General features: G+C 42.4%; 1 protein-coding gene across 1 annotated transcript in view; it reads left to right on the forward strand.

Moving 5' to 3' along the window:
• The first annotated feature begins 3045 nt into the window (after positions 1-3045).
• LOC145354971 (dynein axonemal assembly factor 8) overlaps positions 3046-17707 on the forward strand; it is a 54422-nt gene continuing 39760 nt past the window's right edge. The window contains exons 1-8 of the mRNA XM_080206674.1: positions 3046-3098; positions 4838-5043; positions 5229-5339; positions 6114-6734; positions 7395-7500; positions 11560-11746; positions 12412-12573; positions 17568-17660. Of these exons, the coding sequence (XP_080062800.1) occupies positions 4876-5043; positions 5229-5339; positions 6114-6734; positions 7395-7500; positions 11560-11746; positions 12412-12573; positions 17568-17660 (1448 nt within the window). The 5' untranslated portion in view covers positions 3046-3098; positions 4838-4875. The remainder of the gene's footprint in view (positions 3099-4837; positions 5044-5228; positions 5340-6113; positions 6735-7394; positions 7501-11559; positions 11747-12411; positions 12574-17567; positions 17661-17707) is intronic.

A 17707-nucleotide genomic window follows, 5' to 3' on the forward strand; every position in this document is an offset into this window, starting at 1 on the left:
TTCTCTTCCGGCTACACAGTCACGTGATATTAACTAGCCAATAGCACTGCCTGGGAGGTGCTACAAAGCGACGAGAGGCTGGTGAAAATCAGAAGGGCTTCCGCTTGTCCAAAGATCTTTGGTCCTCCAAGCACAACACCACTAGCTTGGAGGACTTCTCCCACTGACACTCATCATTTCAGCTTGTGTGGAAGGAAACTTTGGTGTTGTTTCGAAGTTCAAGCTTGTTTAATGCTTCATTTTAATAAAGAGGAATTTAGAAGCCTCAATACAAATGAAAACAGAAAATGCTGAAAATATTCCTGGCTGGTCAAGCTAAATGTGGGAAAACATTATTGTTTCTCTACACAGATGTGGTCTGACCCGATTTTAAGCATTTTCTGTTTTAATTTTCTTATAATAGCCAATAAAGGGACTCGCAGAGTCATTAATAGATCTTGCCATGGGCTTCATGGAATATCAGTATCCCTCCTGAGCAAGTGGGAGCTCACCCAATGAGATGAGTGGTGGGAGTTTAAAACCCACACTCACAGCCTGGACTGGGTTATGTAGGTTCAGAGCACAAGCCTTGATTTGTTATAAGCTGCTGATGCAGAAAACGCTGGAAAATCTCAGCAGGTCTGACAGCATCTGTGGAGAGGGAATAACTTTTCAAGTCTGGATGACTCTCATCAAATGCAGCCTTTCCTTTGTTTTAATAAAGCAGTGTTGCACCAAAGGATTGCCCTTGACAAGTTTATTACAAATTTCAGGAAACCACAAAATGCTTTACAGTCAATTAGCTACTTGTATTTTCTCCCCAGATTGAAACGTGTTTCTCCTGTGCATGTGCTGTCAGCAACTTGAAAGAGAAAAGTGGAATTGCAACTCTAGTCCTCTTCTCTAACCTCTGCTTCCCCCATGCTTGTATGCCAGTGATGTATCCCACCATTGATTTCCCCTCAGTCAAAGCCTTCACATCTCAGTCAGAGGTTGGGGATTCAAGTACCATGTTCAGACAGCTGAACACAAATTCTAAGCTGATGCTCCAGAGCAGCACTGATGCATTTGTACCATCTTCCAAATATGAGGTTAATCTATGTGAGTGCCTTTGCCAGCTCAGGTAAAAATTGCCCACTGCACCATTTGAAGAAGAGCAAGGAGTTTCTCCCTGGCATCCAGGACAATATTCATTCCTCAAATAGCATCACTGAAGCAGACTATTTGGTAATTCATCACATTACTGATTCTGGCCCTTCGTTTTACACACATTGATTGATGTTTCCTACATCATAATAGTGACTACATTTCAAAAGTCCATTATTACCTATAAGTAATGATGTGGAGATGTTGACATTGAGTGAGCACAGTAAGAAGTCTGACAATACCTGGTCCTTCATCAGGTAAGTGGAGAGGTGTGTTCACAAACATGGCATATATAGATAGAAACACAATCGCAGTATAGACAATATGAGTGGAGAGAGGGTTAAGCACAGGTTAAAGAGGTGTGAATTGTCTCAAGTCAGGGCAGTTAGGATTTTGCAAGCCCAGGCCAAATGGTGGGGATTACATGTCATGTGACATGAACCCAAGGTGCCGGTTGAGGCCATCCTCATGCATGCAGAACTTGGCTATTCACACCTCTTTAACCTGAAATTATCCCTCTCTTCACTCGCATTGTCAGCGCCTATAAAGACTTGAGTACCTGTAAAGACTCACACATTCCAACCACTATCTTGTAATTGTGTCTCTGCCTATATATGCCAAGCAACGTTCCAAAAGATCATGATTGCGAATAACCTTGTTGGACTTTAACCTGGTGTTGTGAGACTTCTTATTGTACCTATAAGTAAGGCATCTTGGGGCATCCTGTGATCCTGAAAGGCATTATATAATGCAAGCATTTTTTTTGTTTTCTTCAATCATACTGGCTCTCTTATTTGCTGCTAGGATGTAGCTAATACTGCAGGGTTGCATTTATTGCCTGTCCTTATTTGCCCAGAGAGACTGTTGAGGAAGCTGCTGTCACTTTTTTCTTCTGGCACTATTTCATCACAGAACTTGTATGAAAATCTGAAATGAGCTTGTGATGAGATTCTGAATGGAGAGTTTTGATGGGACCTGAACTGAGTTATGGTGAACAAGTTATTAGTTTACTTTTGAGTGATGTCACAATTAACAATTCCTTTCACCAGTTATGACTGCGAGCCAAATAGGACAGTCATTAGCTGTGTTAATTTAATTCTGTTCCTAGTATAAAAGATATCTAACCAACTTTTAGTGTGGGGTGAATGCTGTGTTATCACTGCACTAGCATAGTTCGACTGGGAATGGCATGCACTACTCCAAACAACCCAGGAGAACAGTAGAGTTCAGCATCTATGGTTTGCATCTGTCCACTTCCTTTGCCTGGTTACAGGTGGCCTCAGAAATTCTCACGTGACAAATACCATCCAAAACCTCCAATGCATTACAGAACAGGGTAAATGCAGTAACACTTTTGCAAATTATGGGAAAATATATGTAGATGATCACAAATAGATTTGGCACCATCCCTTCTCTGAGTTTTATTATTAGTGTTACAAGTATGCTTACATCAACATTGCAATGACAAGACTGAAAATCCCCAGTCACCACACTCAGGTGCCTGTTTGAGTACACTGCGGGAGAACTTAGCATGACCAATGCACCTAACCAGCACACCTTCCTGGAGGGAACCCACGCAGACACGGGAAGAACGTGCAGATTCTGCACAGACAGTGACCCAAGCCCAGAATCGAACCCAGGCCAGGTCCCTTCTGCTGTGAGGCAACAGTGCTAACTACTGTGCCATTAACCAATTCGATAGCAAGCCACAATAAAGGTATTTTTGATCCCATGGAAGTTGGGAACCTCTTCAGCCAAGTGTCCCTGCAGCATCGACTGAAAGTCCTCCCAGATGCCGGCGCTGTCAGGAGCGCACTTTGTAATTTTGGGTGGAGCTAACCATCTTGCGCATCACTAGCTCCTTCTTGTTGCAACTCATGCCAACCTCCCGTCTGATCGGCGTCTTGTAACCAAGGATACCGGCAGCAGCCATTTTGTGCCGGGTGTTTTTAAACAGAGCAGACCGTTAAGAGGTGAGAAGCAGTTGGGAGACAAAATAGCGGCCCAGGGGATGGGCAAACACTGCGTCCTGAGCCCGGGGAAGGGGACAAACGGCTTGTAATGGAGGCAAATAGGCCACTGCTAGGGGAAACACGCAGGGAGTGAGGGTAAACAAAGAGGGTGCACATGACACGGAAGGGGGCACATGACATGGATGGAGAGGGCACAGGAAATAGATGGGGGCACATGGATCGGGGAGAGCACAGGACACGGATGGGGAGGGCACAGGACACGGATGGGGAGGGCACAGGACATGGATGGGGAGGGCACAGGACATGGATGGGGAGAGCACAGGACACGGATGGGGAGGGCACAGGACACGGATGGGGGAGGGCACAGGACGCGGATGGAGGCATAGGACACGGATGGGGGAGGGCACAGGACACGGATGGAGGCATAGGATATGGATGGGGGCATAGGACATGAATGGGGATGGCACAGGACTTAGATGGGAGCACACGGATGGGGGAACAACACAGGTCATGGATGGGGAGTGCACGGGACACAGATGGGGCATATGACGTGGATAGGGGGCGCAGGACACGGATGGGGAGGGCACAGGACACAGATGGGGGAACAAGACATGGATGGGGAGGGCACAGGACAGGGATGGGGGCACAGGACACAAATGAGGAGGGCACAGGATATGGATGGGGGCATAGCATACAGACTGGGGTGCAGACATAGGACTCCTGGGACAGGGGTGGCAAACACAGGTCATTAGAGAGAAGCAAATATAGGCTTCCCAGAGGGATGGGGGCAAAATGATTGTGGGAGGGGTAACACAATCGCTCCCACATTGGAGAGATTGTGTTACCCTCCAATAACACGGTGTTATTGGACCGTATTATTGGAGAGAAACACGGGGGTGGGGATTCAAATACATACTCCTGGAGGAGAAGGGGATGGGGGCAATACAGACCTCCCCTGGGGACAGAGGATTCAAATACATGTTTCCTTGAGGATGGGGAATTGTAAAAACAATTCCTGGGGAGGAAGAAACAACAGGTCTAAGTGCAGAGAATCAGGGCCTGAAGCAGATCCAGGTGCAGGGAAACATTCCTCCCTGAATGGAGGAATACAGGACCCCATGAGGTGGGATGCATAGACTCTATACACAGACCTGGAACAAGGTGAAGCGCAGGCATGGTGAAAACACTGGCCCGGGGAGGGAATGAGAAGCCCAGCTGTGGGATGAGTGAGTGTGGGAATGCATGCCTAAGGGAACACAGATGAGAACTGGGTGACAGTTTGTATATTTGCACAAAAGGTGGTGGAATTCTAGAACTCTATCCTCCAGAAAATTGTTGATTCTGGGTCAATTAAAATTTTTAAGATCGAGATCCATCAGGCGTTGTTTGGTAAAATTATCCAAAGGCAGGGAAATCACGTTGAGATACAAATCAGCTGTAATCAAATTGAATGGTTGAATGAGCTGAGGAGCTGAATTTTCTCCTCCTGTTCCCTTGCTGCTATTTTAATTCTCTTTCCTGCTGTATTTTCACATTCCACTGGTTATTACTTTATTTTGATTATAGCAACGCTCTGACTGGAACAGATCGTGTGAAAGATTTTTCCTTTCAGTTGTGGGTGCATGCATCTTTCATAGCCTGACTGGCTGGAGAATCTTTGAGCATGTTCTGCTAGCCTGGATAGATTAATCACTAAGAAATATATGTGATCAAAACCATTTAATTGTTTCTGTTTCCAGATTCCTAATATATGGAAGAAACAGGGTTGTGAATAAAAATGACTTCAGATAATCAGAAACCAACTCATGTTGATGAAGGCAACTGTGAACTTCAGAGAACATATGACAGCTCAAAGATTGGTTGTGGTAGTCTCGAATCATATTGGGATAGGATATTCGCTCGTGTTAAGGATGAACTTCCTTCCATTGATTCAGACTTTTCATCAGTAAGTCTCAACTTTGGAATCCCACAGTTAAATGTGCTTCTTACTGAATATGGGAGTGAATTTCCTGAGCCTATACTGTACTATCTCACCTGTCACTGAACATCAGCCCAACTCCTTTTATTCTTCCCCTTTACTACAATCCAATCCAATCCAAACCCTTATGTTCTGCATTTTTTGTTGCACAGTCTGGTTCAGAAGATGGTGAAATTCCTATTTTCCAGCGTGGTACCATTGGGCTAATTTCCCACCTGCCTGAGGATCTGAGGGAGATATCACTCGACGATCCAGTTCTTGAGGTAAAGTAAAACTGTTCACCACAAGATATCATGCCGCCTTTGCCCTGCTCCATTTTATTTTACACAATAATCTGACTCTTGAATTTTTCATTGCAGACATGCCTCAGCTCTGACTTAATTTCAGCTGATTCCATCTTGACTCAGTGTTCACATACCTGTGATCGAGCATCCGCTTACCTGACATTGCACTGATTTGAAGTGCATTGTAAATCATTCTACTGAATCAGTGAAACAGCAACTTTAGCCTATTACAGTTATTTTATTCATCAGAATTAATGCAAAGCTGAGTCTGTCATACATCACTGTCCACAAATTGCCGGTACAGGCAGATCCAAAGCTGAGTCTGTCATACATCAGTGTCCATGAATTGCTATTTCTGGCAGCATGGCAACAGTTCAGCAATGTGCCTCCTTCTCCCACAAAAAAGTAGGTTAGATAAATTTTTCAGACTTGAATCAAATTGGGCATGTGTTGTTCTGCCAGGTACAAACTATGGGTGCAAAACTGCCAAATCTTCTGAGTAAAGGGACATCTGATTCTCACTATATTTTGTATAGGACGCTAAGTACAAGGTTTGTGTGGTGGTACTGAGCCACTAAACACCAATACAGAGCAAAGAATTGTGACTTCTTTCTTTGGCCCATGTTCATACCTAGCGAGGCTCCCCATCCCTCTGATTTTTTTAAATGTTTTCCTCACCTCTTTCCTTTTGAAGTCTTAACTCTCAGACATGAATTATCCAATTTGGTGATAATGATTTCTGAATGTCCACAGGAAATGCTGGAATCTGCAAGATACTCGCATGAGGCTTGGGCACAAGACTGTAAAGAAAGTCCATCTGATGGTCACCAGAAGTTTAGGAGTGAAAATTCAAGACGCTTGGAAAAGTCAACCACTGCTAATAAATTTAAGGCAGCTGAAGCTGGTCCTTTAATTGATAACAATGTTGAATCACAGGGGTTATCAACAGCTTTTAACACTGGTGAGAACAAGAACTCACTGGACTTTGAAATGGAATCCAAGCCTTTTGAAAAAGAGTACCCTGTGGACCCAGGAAATAATGGCGGAGGTGATCCACAATCATCCATAATACCCAAAGCTATTTACAATAAGAAACAGAAAATTCTAAGGTGTCAAGGCAGTGGAGATAGAAACTTAGATCACTGCTATATACCAACGAAAGCCACAGCTGGGCTTTCAGAATTAACAACTGAAAAGGACTTCATCCAAAATATCCCAGAAAACACACCAGAAACTGACCTGAACAAGGCAACATTGACTGAAGGCCATTTAATGAATTCCAATAGAAACCTGGAAACTATACAAGTGCCGAAGGAAGGGAAGTCACCATGTACTGAATGGCATCCCCACAGACCGCCTATACTCTCTTTAGAGGTGAGCTGATAAATATTATCCTCTTCTACTGCGAACTCAAGTGCTTCCTTAAGATGTTCTTGAAGAGGGCAGGATGGTGTTGAGTTAAAGTACTGACCATAACTAATTTGGTAGAAGGTAGTTACTGCCTTTCACCCCTGGGTAGGATACCAACTCAATATGGAAGGAATCATTGTGATTATTTTAAAAATGCTGGTCATGTATGTTAAGAGGCAGAAGGAATTTTCTTAGGTGCTTCCCCTTATGGATACACTTGCTAAGCATTGTGTCAGAGAGGAGGAGTCCAGGTGCTTCAGGTCCCACATAGCTTCCTCCAGTATTCATCAGCAGTGAGTTGGACCTTTAAGTTTATCTGCTGTTCCTATCCGACACCAATACCAAATACATTATTGGAGCATCCGGTTCTCTGACTGTCTGTCAGCTGACCTCCTGCTCACCTCCAACAATAGCATTTGGTAATGTCCAAAGTGATGTTCTCTGTTCTAGTCCTGGTACCAATACCAGTCTCAATGATTAAGTCTCCCTAATGTTTGTCTTGGCTTCTGAAAGCTGCTCTTGAATTATTTTCTTTAAACAGATGCTCTCTCTTAATTTTAAATCTCATAGTATTTAGTGTGAGCTAACAAGCTAACCTCCAGCTGCTGTTGAATTTGTTTGTAGTGCATAGAACAAGTAGACCTGGATGGAATCTTGCAGCGTCTGCAACAACTAGAAAACCGCAGCAGTGATTTTGACAGCATCACGAATAGTTCTTCATCTGCTACATGTAAGTAGGGGTCACATTCATATATTTATAAATTATTAATATTTGCTCTTTCTCCATAGCCTATGGCAACCTGTTCATCATTAACCATGGGGCAAGATAGCTTGAGCCGTACTCACCAAGATGGGATACTCTAGGGTTTGGAATCATTCTCTCTACACACCTTCCTCACTTGCATGAAGGCATTTCAAGTGGATTGCACAGTTCTTCCTAATGAAGGAAACTAGGCTGTTTGGATACTCATTACAATTTAACCTCCTCCAGCTAAGTGCTCTGAATTGTCTGTATATTCACCATTGTGTTTCTGGGCTGTGAGAAGATTCAGCCTGAGACTGCACTACAGGAGTGCCTCTAGGCAGTGTCCAAGGCTCAACAATTTTAGCTACTTCATAGAATCATAGAACCCTGCAGTGCAGTAGAAGGCCATTCGGCCCATCGAGTCTGCACAGACCACAGTCCCATCCAGGCCATTTCCCTATAACCCCATGCACTTTACCCTAACTAATCTCCCCGCAACTCAAAGGGGCAATTTACAAGGCCAATCCATCTAACCCATATATCTTTGGATTGTCGGAGGAAACCGGAGCACCCAGAGGAAATCCACGCAGAAACATGAGAAGAATGTGCAAACTCCACACAGACAGTGACCCAAGCTGGGAATCGAACCCGGATCCCTGGCACTGTGAGGCAGTGGTGCTAACCACTGTGCTGCCCTTCCATCAATGACCCTCCTATCATAATGTCAGAAGTGTGAATGTGTCCTGATGATTGCACAATGTTCAGCAATATTTGTGACTCCTTAGATACTGAAACAGTCCATGTCCACTTGCAGCAAGACCCAGACAAAATTCAGGTGTGCTTGATAAGTGGCAAGTAACATGTACCATAAATGTGCCAGGCTATGGCCATCTCCAACAAGAGAGAATCTAACTACCTTCCCTAGAGCTGGGTCATTGTACATATTCAAGGTGAGTTACACACATTTTTAATCTACAAGGGAGTCACAGGTTTTGGGGACAGGCTGGAAAGTGGCATCAAGGCCACCGTCAGATCAGCCATGATCTTTTTGAGTGACAGAGCAGGCTCAATGCGACCAAATGGACTTCTCCTGCTACTTACGATTTTATGATCTTAAGGTGATGAATGGAGTGACAATGAAGTAGTCTGTTCTTTCCTACATGATGTTGAGCTTCTTGAGTGTTGTTGGAGCTGCATTTATATAAATGAGTGAGAATATTCCATTATACTTGTGATCTGTGCCTTGTAGCTAGAAGCATAGAAATTAGGAGCAGCAGTAGATAATTAAGCCCTTTGAGCTTGCTCTGCCATTCATTATGATCATGTCTGATCATCCAACTCAGTAACCTGATCCTGCTTTCCCCCATATGCTTTGATCCCTTTAGCTCCAAGAACTACATCTAACTCCTTCTTGGTGGTGGAAAGGCTTTGGAGAAGCAAGGAATTGAATTACTTGACACAGAATCCCCAGCCTCTGACCTACATTTTTAGCTACAGTATTTATATAGTTGATCCAGTGAAGTTTCTGATCAATGATAACCCCAAAATATTGATGGTGGAAACTTAGAAATGATAATACGTTGGTTGTCAAGGCAAAATGGTTAGATTTTCTCTTGAAGGACATGGTCTTCGTGTGGCATAAATGTTACTTGTCACTAATCAGCTGAAACCTGAATGTTGCCCAGGTCTTGCTTCATCTGTAAACAAACTGTTTCAGTACCTGAGGAATCGTGTATAGCACTGAACACTGCAATCATTAGCAAACCTCTACACCTCTGACCTTGTGATGGAGGGAAGGTCATTGATGAAGCAGCTGAAGAAATTTGGGCCTAGGATACTGTCCAAATGTCCTTAGACTGAGATGATTCACCTCCAACAACCATAACCATCTTTTGTGTTCAGTATGACTCCGAACAATGGAGAATTTCCCTGTTCTGATTTCCCAGAGGCTTCAATTTTGCTGGAGCTCCAGGATACCACACTTGAGTAAATGCTGCCTCATGCTATCTTACTTGCATCAAGACTTGAATTCAGCTCTTTTGTTCGGAACCAAGTGGCCCTGGTGGAATCCAAACTGAACATTTGTGAACAGGTTATTTTTGTAAATGCAACTTGATAGCACTGTTATTGACACCTTCCATCATTTTACAGATGATTGAAAGTGTAATGATGGGGTTGTAATTGGCTGGATTGCGTTTGTACTGATTATTATCGACAGGAGGTATCTGGCAATTTTTCACATTGTGGTGAACGTGTCAATATTGTAACTATACTGGAACAGTTTGGCTAGGAGCATGGCTAGTTCTGGAGCACAGAGCATGTGTTCAGTACTATTGTCAGGATAGCGGTCAGGGATCATGGTCTTGGCTGTATCCAGTGCCTTCAGCCCTTTCTTGATATTGCATGGAGTGAATTAAATTTGCTAAAACCTGGCATCAGTGATGTTGGGGACTTCAGGAGATGCCAAGATGGATCATCCACTGTAATCTTCTGGCCGAACCCATTTGCTAGACCTTCAGCCTAGCCTCTTGCATTGACATGCTTGAAAATGGACACATTTATAGAATCACTTTCTCTGTTTAGGTCTTTAATTGTTTTGCCATCATTATGTCTGGATTTGGCAGGATTGCCAAGTTTTGATCTGACCCCTTGGCTTTGGGATTGTTTCTCTGTATCACATGCTGCTTCTGCTGTTTGGCATGCCTGTGTTGTAACTTCATTAGTCCTGATGATGTAACTTTATCAGGTTGCCACTTCATTTTAGGTGCTGCTCCTGGATTGCCCTTGTGCACTCATTACTGAGCCAAAGTTTATACTCTGGCTTGATGGCAGTGGTAAAGTGAAGGCCATGACATTACAGATTGTGGTTGAATAAAATCTTGCTGCTTCTGATGGCCCAGTGCATCATGGCTGCCCAGTTTTGAGCTGCTAGATCTGCTCTGAAAAGAAGCAGATGTGATACAAGAAAAAAATATTTTCACGCGCAAGAGGTTTGGGTTTGGAATGCACTGCCTGGAAGTGTGGTGAAAGCATTCAAGAGGACTTTAGATGATTATTTGAATAGAAACAATGTACAAGGTTATGGGAAAAATACAGGAGACAGCACTAAGTCAAAATGCTCATTTGGAAAACCTGTGCAGGCATCGTGAGCTTCCTTCTGGCCCACATCAATTCTGTGATTCAGATGTTTGATGAAATCCTCAGTGTGAAGACAGGATTACATCTATAGAAGCACCATATGGCAGTCATAGAATCCCTACCAATCAGAAAGAGGCCATTCAGCCCATTGAAGCTGCACCAACTCTCTGACAGAGCATCTTACTCAGGCTCTATCCCCATAACTCCACATACTTACCCCAGTAATCCACTTAACTTACACATCTTTGGATACTAAGGGGCATTTTAGCATTGCCAATCCACCTAATCTGCATGCCTTTGGACAGTGGGAGGAAACTGGAGCACCCAGAGGAAACCCACATAAACACAGGAAGAATGTGCAAACTTCATGCAGACAATCGTCCAAGGCTGGAAGAGAACCCAGGTCCTGACACTGTGGGGCAACAGTGCTAATCACTGTGCCACCATGCTGATCAAAGTGAGGAGTGAGACACCTACTTTCAGCAAGTAGTGCCAAGCTGGGGATTGGCTAAATCAGGCAGGGAAAAATGCTTTATCTTTCCACCTCCTGGCATATGCTTTCATTCTATATATTTTTATTAGGATACAGTTGACTTGCTGTATTTTAAAGATGTATGGTTGATTTTCTTTTTAGTTAATTGACATGCATTATGACTTTAATTTGCCCATTGTAAAAGTTACAACAGATAAAAACATTTCTAGGTAATTGTAATTACTTTGTTACTGCCAAGAATACAGAGCACCCCTTAGCTCAAAGTCATAAAGAACCATACGCTAATGGAGCTCCACTGTCTCAGAGTTGCACCTTAACTAGCTTTTGTACAGTTACTTCATTGTGTCAAAAGTAATGCAAATCTCCACCTTGTGTAAGCAGATTTCACTGTGTGTTCTCATTTTGTCCCACAGTACTTTCTCGTGTTAATAGAGAGCAGAGCCTTATGGAACAGCTCACTTCACTGTCTGTCAAGCAGTCAGGAAGAGCTGTCACATTGAATAACGAAACAGCATTATGTGATGGAGAACACCAATCTGACAGGACAAGAAGCACCAGGCTTGATGGAGGCAGAACCAATAAACTCAAATATGTTCTGAGGTATAAAAAAGCTAGTGATTAATAATATGTTTGTTTAATTTATTAAAAATATGGTTTCAGCAAATGTGTTTTTAAGTTTAAAATTAGAATGGAAATCAGAAACAAAACTACTTGAAAGTTTTAGGAGCTTTGGTTAATGTAAATATTAAAAATTAATGAATTAAGTTCATGGCTAACAAAATGTATATCTCATTCAGTGGTTAAGATATGTAAAAAACATGTCAGAAAGTGTCTCATGTCAGTTAACTAATTTTGATATTCAGAATAATTGATGGCAAAGATCAATTTGCACTCAATAAACTCTCTCAAATAGCAAATGAGAAAACGCCACATTAATCAGTTATTGTGGATGCTATTGGTTGACTGCAGAAAATCGGCCAAGACACCAAAAGAACTCTCTTCCTCTTTGAATACTGGCGTGAGATCTTTTATACTCACTTGTATTCTGAGGGACCGATTGCATATCCAAAGTGCTAAACAATTTCTCTGACAAGCCAGAACCACAATCTGTCAAAGTTGCGATGGTGAAATAGGAATAACACCAACAAAATTCCCCTCTATGATCTCAGATCTGCATAGGAGGTGTATTTGTTACCTCACAATATAACTTTTTGTTAAACATTAGCCTTATTAACCTTTTCTGTTTTCTTATTTCATTTTCTCAGTCCTGAAACACACATACGTACCAAGTGGATGCAAGAAAAGCTGACAAAAAAGGCTCCCGAACCAAAAACTGTGTTCATTGACTTACGGAAGCAGAATAGAAGCACGTCACAGACAGGCTGCAGAGACAGTACAGAGAGTCTCACGTGTCTGCAGAATGAAAGGTAATGGGCAGTAATCCAGGGCAATATGCTATAAATGTGTTTAGAAGAAAGTATTAAGTCTATGCTAACAGATATGCTGAATTGGTTCCCAGTGCAAAACAGTTCTTATGTAGATACATTCTGTGAATTCTGAATACTGAAAGGTTAGACTTGACTTCTCCACATCTATACAAATAGTGTGTGACTGGAGAGCTTATTTCATAGCAGAATTTTGAGATCTAATCTCTGTCTGTTTGAAAGGGCTAGTAAGTCAAAAAGATAAAGGATAGTAATGGCAGGAATCGGGAACCATGGATGACAAGGGAAATTGAAAACTTAATTTGAAGGAAAGAAGAAGCATACGATAGATCGCGACATCTAAAAACTGACAAAACCCTTGGGGACTACAGTGAAAGTAGGAAGGAACTTAAACACAGAATTAGGAGGGTTAAATGAGGTCATGAAATGTCTTTAGCAAGCAGGGTCAAGGGGAATGCCAAGGCTTTTTATGCATCTATTAGAAGCAAGGGCATAGCAAGAGAAAGAGTAGGCCCACTCAAGGACAGTAGAGGGAAGTTATGCATGGAGCCACAGGCAATTGGGTGAGATCCTTAATGAGTTCTTTGTATCGGTATTCTCCAAGGAGAAGGATATGATGGATGTTGATGTTAGGGATAGATGTGTGAATGCTCTGGAGAATGTCAATATATCAAAGGAGAAAGTGTTGGATATCCTAAGTTGCATTAAGGAGACATGTCCCCGGGGCCGGAGAGGATCTATCCCAGGTTACTGCAGGAGGCAAGGAAGAAATAGCTAGGGCCTTAACAGATATCTTCACACCCTCTTTGACCACAGATGAGTTTCCAGAGGACTGGAGAATAGCCAAAATTGTTCTGTTGTTTAAGAAAGGAAGCAGGGGTAATCCAGGAAATTATAGACTGGTGATGTCAGTGGTGGGGAAGATTTTGGAGAAGATACTGATGGACAGGATATTTGAACATTTGGAAAAAAATGGTTAGTGACAGGTGGCTTGGTTTTGTAAAGGGAAGGTCATGTCTCACCAATTTGACTGAGTTTTTTGAAGAGGTGACAAAGAGGGAATAGAAGGATATAGACCAAGTAAGGGCTGTAGGTGTAGTTTGTATGGACTTTAGTAAGGCATTTAACAATGTCTCACATGGTAGACCATTACAAAAGCTAAAATCACATTGGATTCAGGGTGGGCTGGCTAGACAGATACAGAACTGGCTTGGTCATAGGAGACAGAGTAGTGGTGGAAGGGTTTTTTTTTAGTGGTGTTCCACAGGGATCAGTCCTGGGACGTCTTTTGTTTATAGTATATGTGAATGATCTGGAGGAAAATGTGGATGGTCTCATTAGTAAGTTTGCGGATGACACAAAGATTGATGGAGTTGCTAATAGTGCTGAGGATTGTCAGAGGATATAGATAGATTGGAGCCTTGGGCACAGAAATGACAAATGGAATTTAATCCAGACAAATAATGCACTTTGGAGGATCAAATTTAAGTGTGAATTATACTATAAATGGCAGAACATTTAGGAAACATTAACATACAGAGGAATCTGGGCTTGCAGGTCCATAGTTCTGTAAAAGTGGTAACGCAGATGGCCAAGGTGATTAAGAAGGTAAATGCCTTGCTTATCTTTGTCAGCCGGAGCATTGGGTACAAGAGTTGGGATATCACATTGCAGCTATACAAAACCTTGGTTAGGCCACATTTGGAATATTGCATGCAGTGCTGGCAGCCGCATTATCAGAAGGAAGCTTTGGAGAGAGTGCAAAGAAGGTTCAACGGGACCTGGTCGCCTGGTCTTGAAGCTGTTGACTATGAGGAGAGGTTGAATAAACTAGGATTGTTTTCACTGGAAAGACAGAAGCTGGGGGGAGACCTGATAAGGGTCTACAAAATTATGAGAGGCATAGACAGGGTGGGTAGTCAGAAGCTTTTTCCCAGGGTGGAAGCATCAATTACAAGAGGGCACAGTTTCAAGGTGAGAGGGAAAATGTTTAAGGGAGATATGCAGGGGGAGTTTTTCAAGCAGCGAGTCCAACTTGCAAACAACAAAATGGTTCTCGAAACCCATTTTTTTTTGTATTAGCTTTACCTCATCTCAAATCAGTTCTGTTGTAATTATTCAATTTGTCATGTTGTTACTGGTTTAATTGTACTGCATTTAGCCATTTACATACATTGTTCCATGGGGAAGAACAACGGGACATTTCATAATCTTTGTTTTATCTGAGTTTAGACAAGTCTTCGTTCCTTCATTTGTATTGGATAATCAAGGAGGTGAGTGGTTATTGGGGGTAGGCGGGAACATGGAGTTGAGGTTATAATCAGCTTTGAAACACAGTCATTAATAAATACAGAATACAAAATGACTTAATTGGCCCAGTATTAGGACAAAATAGTATCTTGACATAAGCTTACTACAGTGAATATAATGCAAAAGCTTACCTATAATGATCAAGTTAAACTAAAATACTGTTCAGGTCTGCTTACAGCCCATTAAACTGGTTAACAAGCATTTTGGCTTCCCATCATGGCTCAGCAACATTGAGAAAATTATCCACTTCTTTCCAAAGTGTCCATGTTATTACTGAAATAATGACAGGTCATTCATCACTCACAAAGGGAAGTAGAACTTGTAGGCATGTGATATCTTGAACTAATCTCCATGTGAATACTCTGTCACCTGGGAGCTCTGGATTGCAAAATCCACCCTATCAAAAGGAAACTTCACTGAACTTAAGTCGTCATTTGGAATCATAAAAGTCACCAAGATATACAGCATGGAAACAGGCTGTTCAGCCCAACTTGTCCATGCCGACCAGGTTTCCTAAGTGGAACAAGTCCCATTTCCCTGTGTTTGGCCCATATCCCTCTAAAACTTTCCCATCCATGTACCTGCCCAAATGCCTTTAAATGTTGTAATTGTACCCACTTCTACTATCACCTTTGGCAGCTCATTCCTTATCCGCACCACCCCCTGTGTGAAAAAGTTGCCCCTCAGGTCCCTTTTAAATCTTTTCCCCTCTCACCTTAAACCTATACCCTTTAGTTTTGGACTCCTCTACTCTGGGGAAAGTACCTTGGCTTGTCCATGTACTCTGGACATATTCTCCTCCACCTTCTTCCATCAGGCAAGAGATACAAAAGTCTGAGATCATGTACTAACCAACCTATGAATAGCTTCTTCCCTGCTGCCATCAGACTTTTGAATGGACTTATATTAAGTTGATCTTTCTCTACACTCTAGCTATGTCTGTAACGCTACGTTCTGCACCCTCTTCTTTCCTTCTCCCCTATGTACTCTATGAAAGGTATGCTTTGCCTGTATAGTGCACAAGAAGCAATACTCTTCACTGTATACCAATACACGTGACAATAATAAATCAAATCAAAAAAATCTATGCCTGTCATGATCCTTAAACCTCTATAAGGTCACCCCTCATCCTCCTACACTCCAAGGAATTAAGTTCCAGCCTATACAACCCTCCTTATAATTCAAACCTTCTGGTCCTGGTAACATCCTTGTAAATCATTTTTGCACCCTTTCCAGTTTAATAACATCCTTCTTATAGGAGGGTGGTCAGAATTGTACCCATAACTCCAAATTTAGCTTTATGGTGTCTTGTACAGTTGTAACACAACATCCCAACTCCTGTAGTCAATGCTCTGACCGATGAAGGCAAGTGTGGCAAACACCTTCACCGGCCTGTATACCTTTGACGTCACTTTCAAGGAACTATATACCCTCACCCTGAGGTGTCTCTGGTCGATAATTCTCCCCAGGGCTCTACCATTAACTGTGTAAGTCCTGCCCTGGTTTGTCTTACCAAAATGCAACCCCTCACATCTATATAAATTAAACTTCATCTGCCATACTTAAGTCCACTGGTCCACTTGATCAAGATCTCACTGTAGTTTTAGATAACCTTCACTGTCCACAACACCACCAATTTTGGTGTCATCCACAAACTTACTAACCATGCCTCCTATATTCTCATCCAAATTGTTTATATAAATGACAAACAACAGTGGACCAGTACCAATCCCTGTGGCACACCACTGGCTACAGGCCTTCAGTCTGAAAAACAACTCTCTTTCTCCTACCAGCAAGTCAATTTTTTATCCAATTAGCTAGTTCTCCCTGAATCCCATGTGATCTAACCTTACTGACTAGTCTACCATGTGGTACCTTGCTGAAGGCCTTGCTAAATACATATAGACAAGCTCTACCACATTGCCCTTATCTATTTTCTTGGTCACCCTTTCAAAACACTATCAAATTTGTAAGACCCGATTTCCCATATACAAAGCCATGCTGACTATCCCTAATCAGTCCTTGCCTTTCCAAATGAATCTAGATCCTGTCTCTCAGAAAACCTCAATAATTTACCCATCACTGACATTTGGCTCACTAGTCTGTAGTTCCCTGGCTTTACCCTGCCCACCTTTCTTAAATAACAGTACATTTGCCACCCTCCAGTTTTCCGGCACCTCGCCCATGGTTGTTGACAATACAAATATCTCCACTAGGGACTCCACAATTTCTTCCCTAGCTTCCCACAATGTTCTGGGATACATTTGATCAGGTCCCAGGGATTTATCTACCTTTATGCATTTTAAGACACCTCCTGTTCTATAATGTGGACACTTTTCAAGACATTCCCACCACCCCACTTTAATTTCCTCAGTGTGTAACTCCAAGCTGTGAGTCTGTCTGTGTTTTGGGTTCATGAGCCTTCAGGATATTGATTCTGATTTTCAGCCATGATCAAAATGAATGGTGCAGCAAGCTCAAAGGGCTGAATGGCCTATTCCTACTTCTGTTTTCGATGTCTCTAAGTTCCATTACCATGTCAACATGTTTCATACTTTCCTAAGGACCTTTTGCTGCCAGGAATCCCCACCAGCTCGCAGTGGGTGGGTGGGGGGAGGTAAATCCTTATCTTAAATTTTTGTTTCTATACCTGTTATTTTACACAGTTCTACAGAATCATCCTTTGAGGAAGACAACCAGAAAAGCATGTCAGCCCATGACAGTGACCAAGAACAGAAAAAGCCACAGAGTGACTCGGGGTAGGAAAGATTAGTCACTTTGTGAGAGAATGAGAATCATGCAATTT

Source organism: Carcharhinus amblyrhynchos, chromosome 18 (assembly GCF_965287045.1).
Source record: "Carcharhinus amblyrhynchos chromosome 18, sCarAmb.v2.hapA, whole genome shotgun sequence".
Lineage (NCBI taxonomy): Eukaryota > Metazoa > Chordata > Chondrichthyes > Carcharhiniformes > Carcharhinidae > Carcharhinus > Carcharhinus amblyrhynchos.